This window comes from Varroa jacobsoni, unplaced genomic scaffold, assembly GCF_002532875.2.
Source record: "Varroa jacobsoni isolate VJ856 unplaced genomic scaffold, vjacob_1.0 scaffold_318, whole genome shotgun sequence".
In the NCBI taxonomy this organism is placed as follows: Eukaryota; Metazoa; Arthropoda; class Arachnida; order Mesostigmata; family Varroidae; genus Varroa; species Varroa jacobsoni.
This window is the reverse complement of record NW_019213220.1, coordinates 76,280-97,231: the sequence shown is the minus strand read 5'-3', so window position 1 is coordinate 97,231 and position 20,952 is coordinate 76,280. Positions and strand designations below refer to the sequence as shown.

Sequence of the window (20,952 nt, the reverse complement as noted above, 5' to 3'; positions counted from 1 at the left end):
CCAGCTTAATGAAACTTCCCATAAAACCATTAAACAGCTATAGCAACGACAGGAAAACGCCATTATACTGTATAAGTCTAGTAAAAATCGTTGCTTGTATCGACTGTATGCATACATATACCATATGAAAATACAATATATGAGCTGCCATAAAAAGGTTCTAATGCTAGCAAAGCTTATCTTAATGGAGCAGGAATTATAGCGATAGTGCAACGCCTTACATATATGTATGTAGGCTAGCTGGCTCGTTTCTAAACTGGAGATAGGCCGATCATTGTCCTCGTTATAGAAACCTATCATGTATTGATTTCCGTACGGAACTGCATTTTTATTTGCTCGAGACGTACTAGTGACGGCGACATAACAAAATAGGCGAAGTCAATTTAATTATTGCATAAGCCATAGACGACTATATCATGTAGTAGTTACTTACCATTAATGAATCAATTCGAGACATCCTTTTTGCTAATAAACGCTTCCAATTTCAGGTCCGGAACCATCGTTGAGCATTGGAAACGGCTTATTCCAGTATAAAACTGAGAGTATCTATAGCCAGTTCCAAACCTAGCCCATTTTAGATGCCCTTAAGCTTAGTAAACAAGCACGTCATCACCGCTCCAACTCCAGAGCCTTTTGCTACTCTGGGATAACGAGACCTTTCAATAATGCGTGGATATTGTTAGGCCAAGATCTGTATGGCCGGCACCTGATCGCCGGTTGCGCCGCTAAAGGTCCACTAGGTGATCCACTTTCGGCGGTCTCCCTTTAGTCATAGCAACTTACAACTATCTCAGAAATGTAAAATGTTGTACGGCAGCGTTAATTACTGGTCAGCGATGGACCGATTGAATATGCGACGCTTTCATTTTGTACACTGACATACGTCAACCTTCAACGACTGGTACGGCCAGCGCTATCGTTACAACAAACAAATAGAAAATCTATTGAATTGTTCGTCCCGGTACTGATATCCTGCACGTTTGCCTCCGTCATTTTAAGCTGTTAGATTTACCTACTTAAACAAAGCAGGAAAAACTGCTTTTCCCGCACTTGAAAGATAAATATGAAAAAAATATACAAGGGGGCGGGGTGGAGGTAGAGGTGTTGGCGATCAGACGCGTCCATTGAATTTGAAAACGTAATCACGAAGACACCTGGTTGCTAGTCTTTCCCTTCCTTTCCGGCCTAAATGGCCTGCCATGGAATATACGGTAGAGAACATCGCTTTTTCTTCCTTGATCCTTTTGATTGGCATGCCGTTAATCACTACGAGAGGTGCAATTCATGCTTACCGGACATGCTGCTAACAGTCGACGTCGAAGAGAGGGCGTCTTCTGTCGAATCCAAGGAGTTGGAGTGGCCATTCGCAAGGCGTCGATGTGTCCGCGACCCAACGCCGAATGCATGTAATGAGTTTGGCGCTGTTAAGCCTGATAGCTTGGAGGCGGTGACTGTAGCCGTGTTTGGCGGAATAGCTGAGGCTGTGCCGGTTAGCATCCCGCACAGTCCTGTTTGCCACGGTTTGAACGCGGATGACCTGAACGACAAAAAGCAATGAAAGTTACAAAATTGTTATATGCATTTGATAGCCTTCGCTTAGCAAACGACAGCGTTATAAAATATTCACGAAGTTGATGTAGATGATGGAAGTGATCCGATGAGGAGCCTTAAACATCGACGTTGCCAGCCTTTCACTACCTAGAGCAAGACGTGCCAGTCTGTACCGTGTCAGCGTAGCTTACTCTATCGTGCGCTGCGCCTAACACGACAGACGGGCTCTAACGTGCTCGTGATGTAGCGTCTGGGACATATCGATTTGGACTCTTCTGGAGTTGCCGATAAATTCACTAGAACATGTCCTACACCTATTCTAACTTATTTCCCGCTATCCATAGAGCTGCTCGCCTTTGTAGGCTTTCAATCGAAAGCACGGAATTCACCATAGCCCTTCGATTTGACTTCAACTCCGCTTATTTAACCTGGCCTACCCATAAATGACTCCTAGTTTTCGCTAGGCCGGTTAGTTCGAGCGGTTTCTGCTATGACTAAGAAGAACAAGTCGTGCTCCGGTGAAGCCTGGGCGGACTAAGTTTGCCAATGGACACGGAATTCTCCGCTTTGCCCTGACACACACTGACTATGTTCCTCCAACTGCCGGATAACGTTTTCGCATTGCCAGGTTGTATTTTGGCTGTGAAATGATCATTCCTGGCTTCCCAATGGTACAAGAGACAATAATGTAGGATAACGTAGGTGTACGGATGATTCGAGGCATCGTAAAGCAATACTATATAGATACTATCTGGGTAATTGTGCCCTTCTAGTGTTTACGCAATATAATATTGTGGGTCGAGAACGCTTTTGCGTTATGATAAAGAATGCAGTTATTATATATATATTAATTATAATAACAACAACAACAATGATCCACGAAACACAGAAACACGTTATGATGCGTATATTTTTAAATAAGAGAAAATATTAAGTATATTTGTTTTTCAATGCGATTTAACACAATCGTCCCCTTATTTCCAGTGTCCACTAGCAGGCACTAGATCAACGGCCGCACAGTATTATACGAAAATCGAATCTTTGATACGGTCCAAATGAATGGCCTTTGATAATAACAGCAACTGGGGAATCGACCTGGTTTTCGGCGCCATTCTAGGATGCATCTGTTTTTGACCATTGTTGAGAATTCACACGTTTCGCTGACATGGTGAACTTTTTGATTGTTGCAACCTGCCCCTGTACAGCTGACGTAATCAAGCTAGAACAGTTAGTGACCTCACCAACCTGTAGGTTAGTTTTTGCGGTAAACAAATCGCAACTTTATCTATATGTATCTAAGAGCGGCCGGCCGGACGGTCCATTTTCTAATGCTAGTTGGAGCTGAACAATTAATTCGTGATACTTTGTTTGAATCTTTCATTGAGCAACGATTTTGGCTTTGTTTGTTGTAACGAACAGAGCAGTCGCCGCTAAAATAGACGTGTTAAAACAGGTGACCTTTAATAAGTGCTATTTCTGTTTATCGACAATACTTAATGCTGAAAGTGATGCATCGTAAGTTAGGTACTTCGTAGCAAAACACCTTCACTTTTAATTATATCAATCTGTAGTGGATACTCCGGGTCATCAATTCGTCTATAATAGGAAATGCCCTAGAAGCTACTTCGTCTTGTCACAATGTTTACACCGAATAGTCAAGAGAACTGGACTTGAACCTTTCGGACACTTGAAGAACAAGCAAATGAACCTTGTACTCCGAAGCATAACTTATTATTGTCTATGTCGTTCGGTTCAATGAGAGTCCATGTCCCCTAGATATACACGATAAAATAGGCGTCAAGGATACAGTAATAATGATTTTGATTGAATGGTCACTAGTAATTTTAATAAGGCATGAGTTGCTTCCGTACCTAGCCGTTGCGGCGGCTGCCCACTGATACCAAACGGCTGGGTCGAGTCCAAGCGCAGCAAGCGGATGCTGATGTAGCGCGGTACCAGCCACCGGGGTTCCGGATGCCGTGAAACTAATCGGTGACGCAGGCGACAGCGAAGGACAGGCGGCGTCATCTGAGCGGACCTTTTTCGGTGTCGGTCGATCGTTGTCATCGTCTTCGTTGTTGTCGACGTCGTCTTCAGGAGGCGCCGGAGACACTGGCGAGGTCGGCGCAGCGCCGACGGTCACAACAACCCCACCGATATTTGTGTTGACAGGCTCGCACGATGCCGTCCTCTCCTTGCCTTGCGCCTCGATGCCGGGACTCGACGAACACTGAAATCGACCGAGATGAGAAGAAGGCAAACATATTAGCTAAATTATTGCTAGTGTTGAATCAGTTAGCGCCCTCCGCATCACGCAAATGAGGTTTAATTTAATTTTTACATAATCACAAACACGCACGCATTCGCGCGCGGACGTGCCGCTTCTCAAAGCTGTGCGACAGGAACATTGAATATGCACTGATAGATGTTTCCGACCGAGAAGTAGCACCAAACGTTCGGTAGTGTCTTTGAGGAAAACAACACCAGTTAGTGTTGAAAATAGGGCATAGGCTAGTAGAAGGCCCTGATAGTGCAGACGTAACGTATAGCGTTGCTGTTGCTGATACTGCTGGATTTTCGTTCGTCATATGACTTGTCCATCTCGGACCTCGTTGCGGAATTAAGGCGGCAGTGTGTAATAGTAAGGAAGCCGTATTGCGGAAGTGATATCAGCTGCATCTTCTGTTCATGTAGCTGTTTTGGCGGAGTGCTGGTACGTTCTTGTGACGATCTGATAGCGGAGACAGGAAAGCTGCCCATCTATAGGCGTTGTTTACTGCATCGGAACACAGTCGCTTATTTTGTTAAAGCACACAGCGTGGCGCACACCGAATTCGATACAAGGCCGTTGACTAATAAAAATGATAATTAAAAAACCCCTTGCCGAAAGACCTTGCTTACCCACGACCCCCCGTTAGCACAATACCAATAACAGCTTTAAAACTAACATTATTCTATGGTGATCGAGCAAGTTACTATATACGAGCATTTCTAAAAAAGAAGACGCTAGCTAGCCAATGTGCAATCTTTTGTACCGTGTCGCATCGACCCGTCTTCTTGAATATTAATGACAATGATATCATTCGAAAAAGCAGTCGCTTCTGCCAATAACTAACAGTTTAATCAATTTTATGTCACCAGTCCAGCGTTGGCAAACGATCGCGCGCCTGAAATGTCACTTTTGGATAGCATTTCAAGCCATCGAGCACTCGCTGTAGTTAGCTTTAAACAATACAGAGTATGTGTAACAGTCAATGAGCAGACTAATTTCTATATTATGCTTGTCAGACCCCGCTGGATAGTGAGAGCTTCGAAAGACTATTTCAAAAACAAAGCACGCCAAGCAGTCAACTCTGAGTGAAACAGCGAATGATACCTGTTAAATACGAACGAATACCTATGCGATAGACCCGCTATCTGAGCATCATGTAAGTCATTCGAACTTAATTCGACGCTGAACTGGTACACCTAGAAACAAAAAGGCGAAGACGTATTTAGACACTATTGAAATGCTCTCACCGTCTGTGAGCTACATAGGCTGGTGGGCGGCTCAACGCGGTGAGGTGGACATCAAGTTTCCCTTTTGTTTCAACACTTTACTTTCAATATACAATAACAACAGGAGCAGCAGTAGCTAACAAAATACATCCAATAGTATAAAAAGCAGCGGGCGCACGCTGTCAAGAACAAGGGCAGCGTCAAACTGCGAATACCGTCGAAAACTTGACGGGCGCCAGTCAGACGCGCCTGCCGCCGCCGTAACAGGCGTGCCGTTGCAGCATCGACACCAAATCAGAAGCGATTCCGGCTGATGGCAGTACGAGCAAGCGCAGCTCGTCCATGGCATAGCCGATAATGCAGAGTTATCACCGATGCTAAGCGCAAGACGGACGATTGCGATTAGTCCGTTTTCTGCCACGACTAGTTTGCTACGCTATTCATTTTAGAGGCGAACACGACGCGACGCTTCGACGCCAATAGTAGTAGCACTAAAATATAATTAAATCTCGTCTCTTTTTTTCGCGGTCATTTGTTCGTTTTTGCGGTCGTTTTTTGCTATCCGGGACAACAACCCCTTACCACTGGGCTGGGCCGAGTGCACCAGGTCGCCCAGTTGTTTCTCAATATCGGCGTCGGCAACGACCGCAGTAGCATCGCCGCCACCCGGAATCGACATTTACGCTGGTTTGGGCGCCGCCGCGCACGTCGAAAAAGGACCGACACTTCACACAGTTAATGGCAAGGCTACCGAACTGTTAAGGCCTGGCGCTAAAATCCATCCGCCATTTGTATGCAACGTGGTATTATACTTCATATTTGTGTCCGTCGCCGTGCGCGCGTCCGTGCTTATGTGTTCGCGATTATTTAACAAAGAAAGAAAGAAAAAAGGCGATATCTGCCATCAGTATCAGGTTCGTCGTAGTCGTCATCGGCGAGCCGTGCGATTAACAGCTGTCGGCTTCACGATGTTCGTCAGCGCTTTGCTTTGGACCGAATCACAGACTGATAGGCAACGCGATGGGGAACCGGCATCGCGAACGCGAAAAGCCGGTAGAGACTAGCATGGCTGCCGATGATCTTCTTGATGCTATTATTGGCGCCATCATTGTTGGTTCGGACCGCAGCGGTTATTGAAGTCAATAGACGAAACGATGATGCCAGCAGCATTCAGCAATGCTGAACGTTGCTACACGCTTGCGTTATGAGGAAACTGAGACAAAAACGTCGGCAGTAGCCACCGAAACGAGCCACTTGTTTTGGGATTAGCTATACGCTAGTGATGACACACTCGAACAACTATGTACGTCCTACTGTGTGGAGGAAAGTAGGAACCCTACAGAGGAAAGAGGAGCGATAATACATGGAATAGCTTACGTTCATAGCTATCCATATCGAGTCACTGTAGTCGCGGGAGAAGCCGTAGAAATAACAGCGATAGAGATCCTAGAGTAGTTGTGCAACACCATTGCGCGATACGTAGCTGAAACCTCTGAGTTTTGGTCAACGATAACAGCATATGCACGAGTTGTCTATGTCACAGCAATGGCAGGAGCTGCTTGGATACGTCACATATTGGCGACACGCTATTTATCCGGTGATGATGATGACCGGCGTCACCTAACCCTGATTAGACCGTTTTCGGTTATGGCGCCGTTATTACTATAGTTGACTAACAGCAGCAGCAGCATCAGCAGCACCAGCAGCAGTAATAAGTTTTTTGTGATCCTTTGGTTTTTCAACGATCTTACCCAACATCTATGTCTATCGTTAGAATTTTTCCTAACGATAAGCTGTTCATAAGGGTCAAATAGACTACTGAATCACTCTATGAGAACTTGCCGTTCTACCACTATGTCCGTCGACGTTTCCGCCGTAAATAGCCAGCGTGTTACATTTCTTCCGATTTTTGCGGCATCGATCCAGACTATTCCACAGTGCAGCTGGTGCTTGATACGCGCTTGACGGCGCTGCTATCGAAGTGAAGGCAAAAATGTCGCCGCATACTTGAATCACCTTTAAGCTACTGTATAGTAGTTGTCAGTATGGTCAGCAAATGTCAGACGGTCGCGCCATCATTACGGTAAATAGGCGCGTCGCAAAGGCCATTGTCGTAGACGGTCAATAACAAAGGCAAACACGACGAGGCCAACAGTGACTGATGGCCGAATACAACGTCTTTATGTTGTCTACATTTTCGGACAATGACTGAAACCAGGCGCAAACGAGGGACAACACTTCGGCGCCCGTTCCCCCTCAGCAGAGAATCAGAAAGATCCGACGGCCGCCGTCTGACCGGCTCTGGGACGGTCTTATCCTTTACGATCGCCTGAATGTGAACGGCCGCATACGAGTCTATGGGTCGACAGGTCTTGTGTTTGGAACTGCGGCTTTTCGCGCATCGATGCCACATTCACACCACGTTACCTGTCGAGCGCCAGCCCATCGACATGCAGACGACAAGCGAATACTCTGGAATAAACAACCGATCGGACGAGCGACGACAGACAACATCGGCTATACGCTGGCACAGCGTCTTTAATCTTTTAATGCATGTGCATGTTCGACACGGGTAACGATTTTTCGCAGCAACGGAGCAGCGTACCGTTAATCCAGGCGCCTCTACTCATTGCTGCTATGAAACCATTACGATCATTTGCAAAGTTTTGAAAAAGTTAGCTGATATTTTATTTAAAAGGGTGCGCGCATCCAAGAAACCCTGCAACCACCCATATGCGACGTTGACAGCGAAAGGGGAAAGGTGGAAGTCATTCTACAATCCTGCCGTCGCTGTTGTTGGATATCGACTACGCGGTCTGTCGCTGCTTGAACTAACGACGGCGCCTCGTCTGTTTATTTATTGACAGCCCGTTCACTTCATTTCTGTCTCTCTCTACTTTCTCTTTTTCCGTTCAACTCTTAACAAGGAATGTTTATGGTCTTTTACGTCCGACGCCTTATCCATTAAGCACTATCCCAGACAGCTGGCCTTCACCACGAAACACGCCCGGATTCGAACCAAGACCAGCGCGTGTCCTTAAGTTTAGTAGGAAAACACCTTACTTCTGTAACGGGGACATTGTTGAATCCTATCGATACTGAGTTCAGCGACTGTTTGGATAGGCAGCCAAACAAAGTAACCCGGACTATGGCCACTGTCTGTTTTTCTTGTTTTAGGTTACTTGTTTACTTGAACCGTTAGTTATTGCTTCAGACGGCTAGCCCCGGTCAGCACGACAACAGCGAAACAGTGTGTCTACGCCCGGATTCGAACCCAGATCACCAGATCGACCTATGTAATCTCTCTATCCGTCGATGTTATATTTCACCTTCGAATGGTACGCTAAATTAATAATAATTCTATGAGACCACAAAGCTACCGCTGATATTGTTGTTGCTATTATTACTATAGCAAACATATCATAGATTATCTTGTTCTATTCGATCGAAATAGACATCTAACGTTGATTGGTGAACAAGCTTTGATCGAAAGTCTCTCCCGCGACCCGGATGGATACAAATATGCCGCACTGTTTAAGTGCCAACCAACCAGTGAGCCTATTAATGTGTCCATTAGTCAGTACGTCTGCTTGCCTGTTTATGGGCTGTATCTATATCTCGTTTGAAAGGCTACGGTGTCCTTCTATCATCGCATGGCGTATCTCGTGCGTGTTGTTTTGGCCTACCGCGCCTGGTCTAGTGGATCAGGCAGTCACTAGCAAGCGAGAGACACGCCAGCGACAGCGATGGTGATTCGAAGGGACCTTGGCTTTGTAGTAGTCGGTGTGTTGGCCGGTGGACGTAGTTGCGGCAGTGATTAGCGCTTGACGCCGCCGTTGCTCAAAAACAGCAACAGATAGCACGATAACAATAACCAGCACGTGTAATGTGACGTCAGCGGTAGGACAATTGGTTGTGATTGTGGCGCGGTTTACACTTTAGCGGGCTGACCAGCTCAATAACTGGCTGAACGTCTGGATTTTTTCTGGTTCTAGGACGCTGGTGATTTGATCGACCTTAAGCGGCCTTGTCCACCCAGTCTCTCTAATCGTCTTTCGGTTGAACTATGTATGACGGTGTGGGATAGTTGTCGATACCGAACCCAGTCACAACCACCGCGCGCGTTGCGTCGTTGGAGACACTAGTCACCATTCGCGATGCCTGCTGCTTCTGCTCCTTGTTGTCATGTAGCGGTAGATACGACTAGCGCTATATGAGTCAACAATAAAACTGAATACGACTGCAACTACAAATGCTCACGACAGCCGTAATGGCTACAAAAAACGCGGCAGCTGTCGCCACACTAGGCCTCAAGATGTGCTGCAAAACGAATAGGTCTGCTGTTCTATATCAAGGTGCTAATGAAATCATTGCACTGCATCGAAAACGAATGATAAGGAACAATCACTCACGTTACGATCAAATGTTCCAACGAGACATAACTAATTCTTGGGCATTGTTACCTTATCATGTCACACCATGATCATTATTTGTTCAATTTGGTCCTGAATCAACCACATGGAAATGACTGGGAATCGCTTTAGGCAATGCTGAGCGTGCTGATTCTTCTCACTATATGTTGTATAGGAATCTAGCTAACTTATCTCCACTTTGGTCAGCCGAGACAAGGTCTATCGTTCGCTGTTCCAACAGCTAACTGGTTGGTAAGTCAGGTAGGTCAGTGAACTGGACATCGAGTTACTTCCTGCTCAAAGCAAACAAAAGTATCTAGGACACTACAATCAGACATTTGTCATCGGTTTTAGGCCCGTTCGAGACTGCTCGACCCGTCAACTTGGCCTGTTTGCAGCGTCTTTGTCGGTGACAGAGAGCCGACTGGCTCCGTTCTACCAGCAGAGCCTGCAGACAGTAACGGCACCTCCCTCCCGGAAACAATCCAAGTCTTGACCCAGGTTGCGGCTACTAGCTGCTGCTTGGGTCTCGGCCGTTACCGTCAACTGGCGTGTCTCCCCCGCCCCCGACCCAGAAGGAAAAAGAGAAGGGGCAGCAACCCCCCAAACCACCCAGCCCTCGCTCCGACTTGCTCCCATCGCCAACGAATGTTCAGTCAGGCGGGTAGCAGATCCCAGGGTCTGTTCGAGTGTCGAGGACGGCTGCTGCTCCGATGAAGGCAAGAACGCCTAGGCCTGGGTTACCTCTAGAGGGATGCTAGTCGTAGTGGTCGCGGCAGCAACAGCAGTAGACTGATCATCAGTCGCAAAGAGGCGAAAGGGGCATTGGCGAACGAGCAGGACATGACCGACTTAGGCCAAGGCCCGACAACCGCTGGTTTTCCCTGACAGCACGAGAGGAAAGGGAAGGCATCAACACAAAGCAAGCAAGGCAACCAATGGACCTAGTGCTGTTACCGTCGATGCGCTTCGAAAGGTGCGTGCCGACGACAAGGCTTCGCGTTTCTGTCCCTTACTAGCAAGAATTCTGTGAGATGGCCTCCAGCCATTGCGAAAAAGCATCCCCATAGGTAATACGTTTGGTTCCTGCATAGTAAGTAAAATAGCCCTCATCAAAACGTCCACCACTACGAAAAGCCTGAACGATCGTCTGTCCGCACCTTCACCTTAAAGCCATAACATAAGCTAGTGTCTAAATAGAGAGTCCGACTGAGTTAAACTTAGGGCAACCACCAAGGCTCAGGCTTGTCACGCCACCAACTTCTGAGCGCCAATGCCTCGTCCAATCACTAACGTGGACCGGTTTATACTGGCGAAGAAACTGCCAAACGAACGCCAGCTGTCCGCTCTTCGCAGACGGTTTGTCTAACTCGACAAATATGTACATGTGACGACCCCTACTTGCAAACCTAACCTAGGTTAAAGGAGTACGCTATGTAGACTTACATGCAGAGAATAGTAGTGTCTAGCAATTTGTCTTGAAACGGTACGTCTCAAAATGAAAGATTGAACATTTTGCTGACAGTGATTAGTAGATGGTATTATTATATATAAGTACTTGTTGATTTGAACGTCTCCTTGCTAGGACACCGATTTCCAGTCTTGGCTATAAGGTCAGGTCAAAAATCGCAATTGTTAAAAATGTAAAAAGAGCTCAACTTCGCAGATTTACCTATCGTTATCTAGATGATAATTGTAAGCGCAAACACTAATGTCACAAACCCTATCGAGATATCTTAAATGATACCATTTCGAATAATCTGTCATATTTACCTTGGCGCAATCGGGCAAAATTCCAACTAATCCATAACAATTGCTTAGATCTTTCACAAATAGAGAAATCCTAATTGATCGAAACGATTAGTTTATCTACATATATGGATACTATTAGCACTACTTACCTTACGTTTTAACGTCTCAGCAGAAGCATCTTCTGCAGTAGTTCTGTATTTAGAGCCCCTTAAACTCTGTGATACATATGAACGGGCATAACTTCGCCAGACTAAAGCCTCCCCAGACAAAGAGATAGAAAGAGAAATGGGGCCAAAGCCCTCAATAGATGTAATAACAGCTATAGGGCCAGATTTAGATTAGGTGCTTTAGTTAGACTGGGTCTACTTTTCAGCATGCGACGTACGAGAAAGAGTAGACAGGACGGCCAGTAGCAACCAGCAGCAGCTGGCCAATTGGCCGCTGGCGATTGGCCTGGCACCGAATCATCAGGCTGGCTGTATGGCTAAGGTAAAGGCAGTCAGCTTCAGCCATGGTACCACCCCCGCAGCCAGCGGTAAAGTTCGTCTTTTGGTTGTTCGTGGGTCAGTCGTGTATGTGGCGCCGCTAAGTCGGCGGTGACGTAGGAGAGCACCCGAGGGGTTTTTCGGGTTTCAGGGGCACCTTGCCCCTGTGCGATCGATAGCGGCGGCGGTGGTGGCAGGAGACAGCCTCTAGAGGCTAGGCCCCGTTCAGACCCCGCCGCATTACCCCCGGGTTTCCCTATTTCTCTTTACCCTTGAGCCCTGGCAGACGTGGATCGTCTGCTATACTAACAGCGGCTTGCAGTCGAGGTCCTCATGTATAGGCCTCATAGACACAGCAGACCTGCTTGATTGCCAGCTTCCTGAAGGTTCGCAGAACCGTGGGCTTTGGGCCTGGGGCCTGGGGCCTGGGGCCTGGATTGAAGGTTTGGAACAGAGCCAGTTTGAACCAGACTGCAGTGCTGAGCAATGCCTGTGTCAGTCATTTTCTCAGTTACAACAGAAAGAGGGAACTATGAAACAGATATATGCATAATTCCCATGCCCGTATTTATCTACTTTTACATGCGGATCTATTCTACTGTACACCTTTAAAAAAAATTTCGTACGAAAACTGCTCGGACCTATTTTTAATATAAAAAATCCTGCTAAAGCCAGTTAATGCCATTATTGTTCTTGCAAAATATAGCTATCTAGCAAATCCAACTTAAAAAATTAGAACGATTACACTTCAGTGGTTCAATGTAAAAAATGCACATATAAAGGAGAAAAAAAGAAAAAAAAAACGCCTCAGGCAGCTGAGTTCCCCAAGGTTTCGAACCCGCGTTCTCAACTTCGCTAGGCAAATACCTTACCACTTCACAATCACAGACGTTACGTAGCCAAACCAAGGCAAACGTTGTATTGTCCTTTAAATCACTGTTTAGCTATTATCGATCCACGGGTGTTTAACATGCGACTGATGTTTTACTTTACGTGTGGCCACCAAAGTGCAAGCAGAAGTGGAGGCTGTACCAGCAGCGGCAATGTGATTGTTAGCCGTGATCTCACCGTTCTCACGGGACAGGCACGGAACCCTGTTTGAGGATACCGCACGCACTCATACACATGCACACACACGTACACACATCTAAATTCGATGTCCAGTGCAAAATACGGGGTACGGATAGCCAACGTACACAAGTAACCAACCAACGATACGATCCTCAGCTGGCCACCGCTGTAACCTCTGCACCGCCCCACGGCCACCAAGTAGCGGATGCGGTCTTGAAGAGAAATCATTAACGAGCTGTTCGGCGACGTGTACCGCGAGCATCTGCCGCTGCTGTGAATATTGTCGTTGTTGTGATCAGCGTCATCCCATCGTTTTGTCGTTTGGGTGTCGCAATGCCACGATCGCCGTTGCATGCGGCTAACCAGAAAAGGGGACAATCCGACAATTTGGAATAACTGTACTACTGCTGTTGCTGTATTATTGGCTAAAGAGCATTTGTTATTAATTTAATGGACGCAGTGGTTCTAGGTATTCACGGATCGATCGGATACTCGTGCCATGCTTCGAAACCTTGTACTACCTATATATTGGACATGTATTCATGTCCAATGCAGTGTTAACTTTAAATACATCTAACCGAAACAAAGGTACACAACTGCGTAATAGGACATTCTTATTATAACAATATGAGATTGTGTACTAGTACATCCGCTGGGCGCGGTATGTCCCATTTCTTACCGGGCTTACTCAGTTGTCCAATCATTTATTTTATAGCGGATCGTCTATATGCAATGCTGGCTGGCATTTGCAGTAAGAATTGTCGTAGCGTAGTAGCGGCCATCGGCCCCCCTCTTGATCTTTTACTGGTCAAACTTGTCCGTGTGTTCCGAAAACACCGCACCCTCACCAGGCGTCTTGTTTTGAGCAGCGGCATACTGAAGTCCTGCTACCACTGCGAATGCCTTCAAACACTGAGCAACCGAAGGAGGTCGCCGGCCCCAGTATCGGGCAAACCCTGTACAACTACAGAGTGCGCTGCTCGGCTCGCCGGAGGAGTTTGGGGAAAGGCCGTAGTTGTAGCTGCCGCTGTAGCAGCCGCTGCAGGAACAGCCGCTGCAGGAACAGCCGCTAGCCAGGGAGACGATGCGGATATGAGCGGCCTCTTGCATCTCCGTGCTCTGGCGGGAAGAACGACGAAGTACCCCACGGCGGTGGCGGTGACGGTGGCCCAGACGGGGCTGGCGGCAGCAGCGGCGGGCCTAGCTCCGCCGAGCGCTCCGCAGACCGCAGACCGGAGACAGCTCTGTGTGGCCCATTTTGCCGCTGGCGGCAACGGCGACGGCGGCTGACTGCAGCGGTACCTTCATCCCAAAGTTCCTTTGAACCAGCCCTGTTCACCCGGTAGCAGTAGTCTCGTTACTCTATCCTCTCTTCAGCGGGTCTCTCATAACCCATCTCGACAATTCGCTGAGAGAGTGTTCGTCAAGGGTAGCGTTTTCCTGTGATTTGTGCCACTACCACTGTATTATGGTGCTGTAGCACGCAGTGGCACCGCCGCAGACGCCGATGCCGTCGCCGCCGCCACGTGGAACATGGACGACCCACACCGACCACCGACGCCATGGAAACAACCGAGTGCGACTGGAAGAAATGAAGGGGACTGTGACGGGGGGTCTGAACGCTGTGGGCAGTTTGGAGGCGTTGGGACGAGGGTTAAGACACCGAGGGAAATCTGGGAAGCGGAATAACGATAGAGTAGAGGATAAAACAAGGAAGTTGCAAGAGGGAAAGGGACATCGATGGGGAGACTAGAGAAGCACGACGTGGCGCAAACAGCCTGCTACTACTATCGACAAACCCAAGGCTCCTTTGAAAGAGCAGGATAGGAAAAAGGAAGCGGGTGATGAGGTATGAATTGGAGGTAATCGGGGTACACGCTGGGATAGGGGTAGAGAAGGCGTTGGAGCAAGCTGCTGGCTTTAATTTAGTTAAGTCTAGCTCTCTGCCTGGTCTAGGGTCTGCCTTGGCATTTTGCTAGGCTCCTGCTGCTCTCGCTTTCTGGTACTCCATCGGCCTGTCTTCTAGAGGGCAGACAGACTCGTAGCGGATTTCCTGACTGCCTCTCCGATTTGCCTGGCCCTAGCTCTGCTTTGTAGCGACTGTTTTAGCCAGACGTGCTTGCGACGCGAAGAGCGGTGGCCACGTGGAGTCAACGCTGGCGTGCCATTAAACAGTAACTACGTCTCAAACGAAAACTTTGTTGGACTCCTATCGCATGGCGGGTAGGCAAAAAGAATAGAACAACAGCGATCAACTACAGCAGCTGCCAGTATTTGAACAGGGATATTTGCAGCTGCTGTACGAATTGCGGCAGCCCATAGGGGCCATCGCCATCCAGCCTCTCGTATGCGTACGCCATTAGTACAATAGTCGCAGTACTACTACATTATACTGTCTCACAGAGAATTGCATGTGCACCGTCGATTTTGCCTTCACCACTGCGTCCCAGTTTAGTTCGTTTGCTTTGTCGACATCAACAATGAGCGAAATTGGCAGACGACTGGCGGACGTGTCTTCCTGCAAACCGGGGCTATCAGCCTCAGTCCTTCTCTCTTCTGACGTGAACGAACGAACGTAGAGAAAACCTCCAGAGGTCCGTCTTTGACAGTCGCAGTCAAAGTGGCGACCGCACCTATTTCCCCACTCACGCAGTCCACATTGGCCACACGAGCAAACCACGTCGTATCTACCCCGCTCATGGGGAATCTCGAAGGAAAAAAGAGGAAAATATACATATAGAAAAAGGGTGAGAGAGGAGGCAGGGGAAGAACCTCGGAAACCTGATGCCGGCTACGTTAGCAGATAACAACAACAACAGAAGCCGATGTCGACAGTTTGCCTTATCGGCTCATCCAACGAGGCGAGTTCGTTCGACGCGGTTGGGCCAGCCGATGTTATTTACGCGAGAGTTACCGGCGGGTGGAGCCACCTAGGCCGTCCAGGCAGGCTGGCCAGGATAGACGAAATCCGTTGGAAGGGGGCAATGAATTCGCTTTCTTTGCGTTTGAATGTTCTTGTTTATTGGATAATTCTATTGTTGTGGATACAGCTGTAATCGTGTTTTTTTTTTTAGTCGAAACTAGACGACTCGTTGGCGCGTTATCGGATGAACAATCCTGATGTTTTGTCACACTTCCTTTTAGCTTCGTGCATTTTTTTACTAAGATATACAATCCTCCGTGTTGCTGCATGCCAACATATGTTGTCGCATCGATTTGAACAATAGCGCCGTTTGTGCTACAAATGACAGTAAAATCAGCAATGACTAAAGAGTTTGGTTTATTTCGACAGATACGCAAGTAAACGGGCTGTCGTATGACGTCTTTCTGTTTGTCGTACATTATATAGTGTTTAGCTCTCCTATGAACTCTGATCAGACTAAAGGGTCTTTACCAGTACCTCTGTCTTGAGAGCGACCTTCCGTGAACTTTGAACAATGGCGTGCGCATCACCTCGCGTCAAACGCATTTGCCATGAGGCCGATCTTGCCTGTTTATGGGGTCCACCACGTAGATGACCTTATTTCCTGATTTTTTCTTTTTTCTTGTCTAGCTCTACGATAGATTGCTGCACCGAAAAGCGCTGAGACAAACACAGCTGATAGCTTTAGCTGGAGCAAGTGAAAGCGCTGCTGGTAAAAACAACCAGTGTCCCGTCGGACCCCGCCAAAGACCCAGTAACAAACAAGTAGATTCAGCTACTTCGATTGACGTGCATTTGGAGCCCAACAACTTCTTTCACACCTGGCTTTGCTGACTGCCTGTACGTGCCTTCGTCTTTTCGCATTCACGGATCAGGCCAGAAAGAACGATAGCGACGCTATCAGTCGCTGCCTGCAGTGCTGGTCAATAATAACCACGGCTATCGTTAAATCATCGTTGACACCGATATCAATCACAACGTCTGCAACAGCCGACCTCAACAGGCCTTGCCGTCCTCTTCGCTCGCATCTCCTCTAATCGAATTCCATCGGCCTATTACAGGCAAGTCGTGTCTGTCCGTTGGACTGGTCGCATGGGCAGTCTTTTTCCGATTCGTCCATGGCAACAATGCCATCGACCGTAGATTGGAGCTAGGTTTACTCAAACTAAGCTACCACTACACCTGTTAGAGTGCTGTTCTTTCTGTAGTTATTCCTGCTATAGTACTTCGACCCGCTGCCGGGCCGGGTCTCATCGGGTTGTTCGTTCATCGCCAGTCTTGTTGTTGTTATTGCTGCTGCTGCTATTGTCGTTACTGTCGTTTTGAGCGTGGCTATGTCGCCAACGCTAAAATCATTATAGACACTAATAGCAATAACGCTACCGACACGAACAGCTGCTACAGAAGCATTATAGTGGCAGCAAACAAAACCTGCCCTTCTGGCCCTTCGCTGTTAAATCTCAGCCACTCAGCTGCCGTCTGCTGCTTAAGCCTGCCATGTTGTTGACGTCATTTGGCCACGGACGATGCAGTGGCATTCTGGACCGTCCACGTGCCGAAGCAGCAGCAGCAGTAACACCTGCAACATTTGCTATACAGCTGCATGACCAAGGCTGATTAGCCCAGGCAGGCTCTCCACGCATATGTTAATGCTAGAATGATTACTATTTCTATTGCGACTGCCGACCGCGGCAGCATCGGAGACTAACAAACGCAGTCAATTTTCTCTTATTCTGGCCGCTTTGCTAGCCGGTCTCTTCGGTTGTGTTAGTCCGTAGTTCGGTTCCAGTCCGATAGGGCTTTTTTTTTTTAATCAGACAACATTGATCGGCCCCAGTGGCGTCGATCTGGTCGAAACGGGCAGCAGGGCCCAGTGGTTTTGCTCAGATTACTGACCCGTTTTAAACGCTGTTTGTCCACAAATGGCGACTATCGTAAAAGCAGTATTAGTAATAATAGATGTTCTGGCAGTTTGTTGTTGATGGCACCGTCCCTGTGCAGTGTTTCTTTATTACTATCAGCAAGTCGCTGCTCCGTTCTTGTGGCTGATGCAGTCGGCATCACCGTCGACGTTGATTTTGCCACTAGCGACTGTTTTCGTCACTGGGGCGCCTTGATGAGCGCCTGGTGCTGACGGCGTTTCTGCTGCCGCCACTAGGTCGCGCAGTCCTCAGCACCCGTTAGTTGTTTCAGTCAGCGATCGAGGTCTACCGATTATCGAGTGCTGGCATTTCGTTGTCAGCCAGACAGCGATCCGTCCCTGGCCTAAACGTCGCCATAGGGACTGCTTTACTACTGATGCTGCCGTCGCCGTCGCCGCCGCCGCCGCCGCCGCCGCAGTGAAGTAGCCCGCCGTTTTCTCGCTACTAGACACCGATTACAATGCGCCGACGTCCGCTGCCCTTTTATCTAGCACTGTTGTAGCCGTTTCTGTTGGCGCGGCCCGGTTAACCTCGTCTGCCTGTTTGCCCACACCCCCTTCCCCATCACCCCGTTTACGCGCCGCTGTCTCGTGTTGATAATTGTGATGCATGCCGCTGTAGATCCGTTTCAACTATGCCTATGCGATGGGATCTTCTACAGTCAGCGATAATGTTATATGCCACATTCGGCCAGCCGCTGTCCGTCGCCGCTACTGCTATTGCTTGCTAGTCGCTGGTACAACATAGTGGCTAATGGCGGGCTTGACTGCTACCCCACTGACGCCGTTTGCTGCTGCTACTCTTCCCCCAGCTTCTTGGGGTGTCGCTAATACATCACCATCATCATCGTATGATATCAGCGGCAACAACAACGGCTTTTCCTCCTGGTAGCGTCCGATGGCGACCGCTGTAGCATCACGCACCGCACTCCGCTTCTCGTTTTGCTGTCCGCCGTTCAAGAAGCAGTGGCCGTTGGAGTGGCTTTGTTCGTTCTTGTCGCTGCTCCGGATGTCTGTGTATTCCTTGGTTGGTTTGTTTTTGCGCGGCGGCCGCTGTCGCTAATACCGCCTCACCGCTCCAAGGTGCAGATCAGCCAACGCTGCTCAGCTCTAGCGTTGCCGGCAGCATCGTGCGGCTGCAGCCCCACTTATTTTAGTAGCACTACAAAAAATGCACGAAAGAAAGGGAAAAGAAGTAACAAACAGCCACTGCTACTTCGACAATAGACACTGCAACCACTACTGATTGTTCTAGTAGTTAAGCGGCAGCACCGACAGCCGTATCGGCAACGGCTACATAGCAGCTGCGTCGCCTCTTCAGATGCACTAGCAACAGCTCGCCAGCACTCGTCGCCCGTCGTCTGAGCCGCTGTCTGAGCTTGTGTCTCGACGCATCTACCCTGATCTCAGGGTCGGCAATGTCCTAGCTTGTTCTAAACATAGCTTCGCCAGCCGTTAGTCTCTACCAGCCGCTTCAGCGGCTCAGAACGATACTGCCGCCGCACACAGGTTCGGACACACGACGAAGAGCGGCAGTAACAAGGGTCGGCGGCGTTACCAGCAAAAACCCACCAACGGTAAGCAGTCGGCTGCACAGCCTCATCGCTTAGCCGGTTTATGGGGCCAGTGGCGCTGCTGCGGCCTATTGTGAGGCCCTAATATTGGTACCACCGCACTAGCAGTATTGCTAATACGATGACGACGAGGACTGGGTCCGCTTATCGCTCTGTGGCTTACCCATTCGCCGGCTTCTCCAGTGCTGCAGTCGGTTATCGAGCCTGCTGATGTGTGTTTGCTACTGCTGCTGCTGCTGCTGCTACTACCGCTGCTAAGTTTGTTGGCTCCCTCGTTGCCTTGCTGGCTGCCGGCCTGGCTGGTCGGTTAGTAGGTCCTTAGTGCTGCGAGCCAGACCTCTACTGCTAGGAAGCATCGTGTCTGTCTGTCGGTGTCCATAGTAGTGGCCAGCAATGTCTAGCGTGCCAGCTTCGATAGCTGTTGCGCTGTCGCAGCTCTGTCGACTATTAATCGCGCCTGCCCCCTATGAGAAAACGCTACAGACGGATGGAACCAAGAGAAGACGAGGCGACCGACTGAGTCATAACAGCGCGGATTAGCACACCCGATGATGATACCTCTCTGACAACACGCCAGCATCCACAACAGCAGCAGAAACAGGACCGCTGAGCAGGACGTTTAGAAATGACATAGTCGAGCCTCTAAATTCTCTGCCACCAGCAGAGCAACGAAGCCCAAATGGGCGGTGATTGCTGTTGTTTTTGATGCTAAGTCGCTGCTGTCCCGGAGCTGAACGAAGCCCCACACGGTCGTATGAAGTTTTGTCGTATGGTATACGCACTCGTAACTACAGTCTTAAATTTTTGGCAGGACAAAGCTGTAGCTATGTCTGAAACTGCTGGAATCAATGAAAGACCAGTCGTGGGTGCAATTACTGATACAGTAAGGGCAGATCTGAGGAAGGAAGGGTGCCAATTAGGCAGGTCGGCGCTGCCTTCTTTTTGCCACACAATGGTCAATAGGCCTGTATAAGGCACGAGGGCTAAAGGAAGTGCAAATTGACGAGCTTCAGCTTTTGAGTAAACTATGAGCTGTAGCACAAACCCCGCGCAACACTATCGTTTAAGCAAGATTTTTATTTACCTACTGATTTTTACTGCTGCTCCTGCTGTTCGAATCCAACCGTATAATTATCGTTTTAACTGTTCAAACTTATCGCTGAGTAAAACGTGGATGTAATCAAATCGAAGTGAGGTTAAAGTCACTCCGTAACACCCACCTCCAGGAAATATTTACCTCGCAATTGGGCCAAGCGTCATGTTGTTATGATTCCACGATCAAGCACGTTTTCTCATAAGGCGCGGGCAAATATTGTTTTCAATGTAGTGCCCCTTAAAATAAGGAGGTGATCGTCTACTATGTTTTTTTTTTGTTTTTCGATTCTTCATTTTCTATTTTTTTTTTATTATAATTAATCATGTCCACAATATATATACTGATGTATTTTTAGGTGTTACTACAGAGCTTGCAGGCCAACCCTCGAGGTGCATCACTAGCCACAGCAGCTGATCTAGTGATGATACGAGAGCCGCAAAAGCTAATTTCCTGGCTCCAGCTGTCCCTTTTCTTGGCACAGTTGCCATCAGTTTTACCCCCAAAATCGTTGACAACGTTGTATCGGTCGCCTCTAGCCTGAATAATAACAATAACAGGATGTATTGTCGATTCACGTTGACGATTCCTATCGCTCATGTACATATATACACGTATCCCAGTAACATCTGCCTCTATCTAGCGTAACTATCCGGGCTCATTTTCTAATTC

The 20,952-nt window shown here is 48.2% G+C and overlaps 1 protein-coding gene across 1 annotated transcript in view; it reads right to left on the bottom strand.

The window, feature by feature from the left end:
* The window catches only part of Snoo (Sno oncogene), a 64,428-nt gene that overhangs the window by 16,191 nt on the left and 27,285 nt on the right, over positions 1-20,952 (bottom strand). Inside the window, exons 3-4 of the mRNA XM_022831205.2 lie at positions 3,423-3,781; positions 1,293-1,537 (exon numbers count right to left, since the gene is read on the bottom strand). Coding sequence (XP_022686940.1) covers positions 1,293-1,537; positions 3,423-3,781 — 604 coding nt within the window. The remainder of the gene's footprint in view (positions 1-1,292; positions 1,538-3,422; positions 3,782-20,952) is intronic.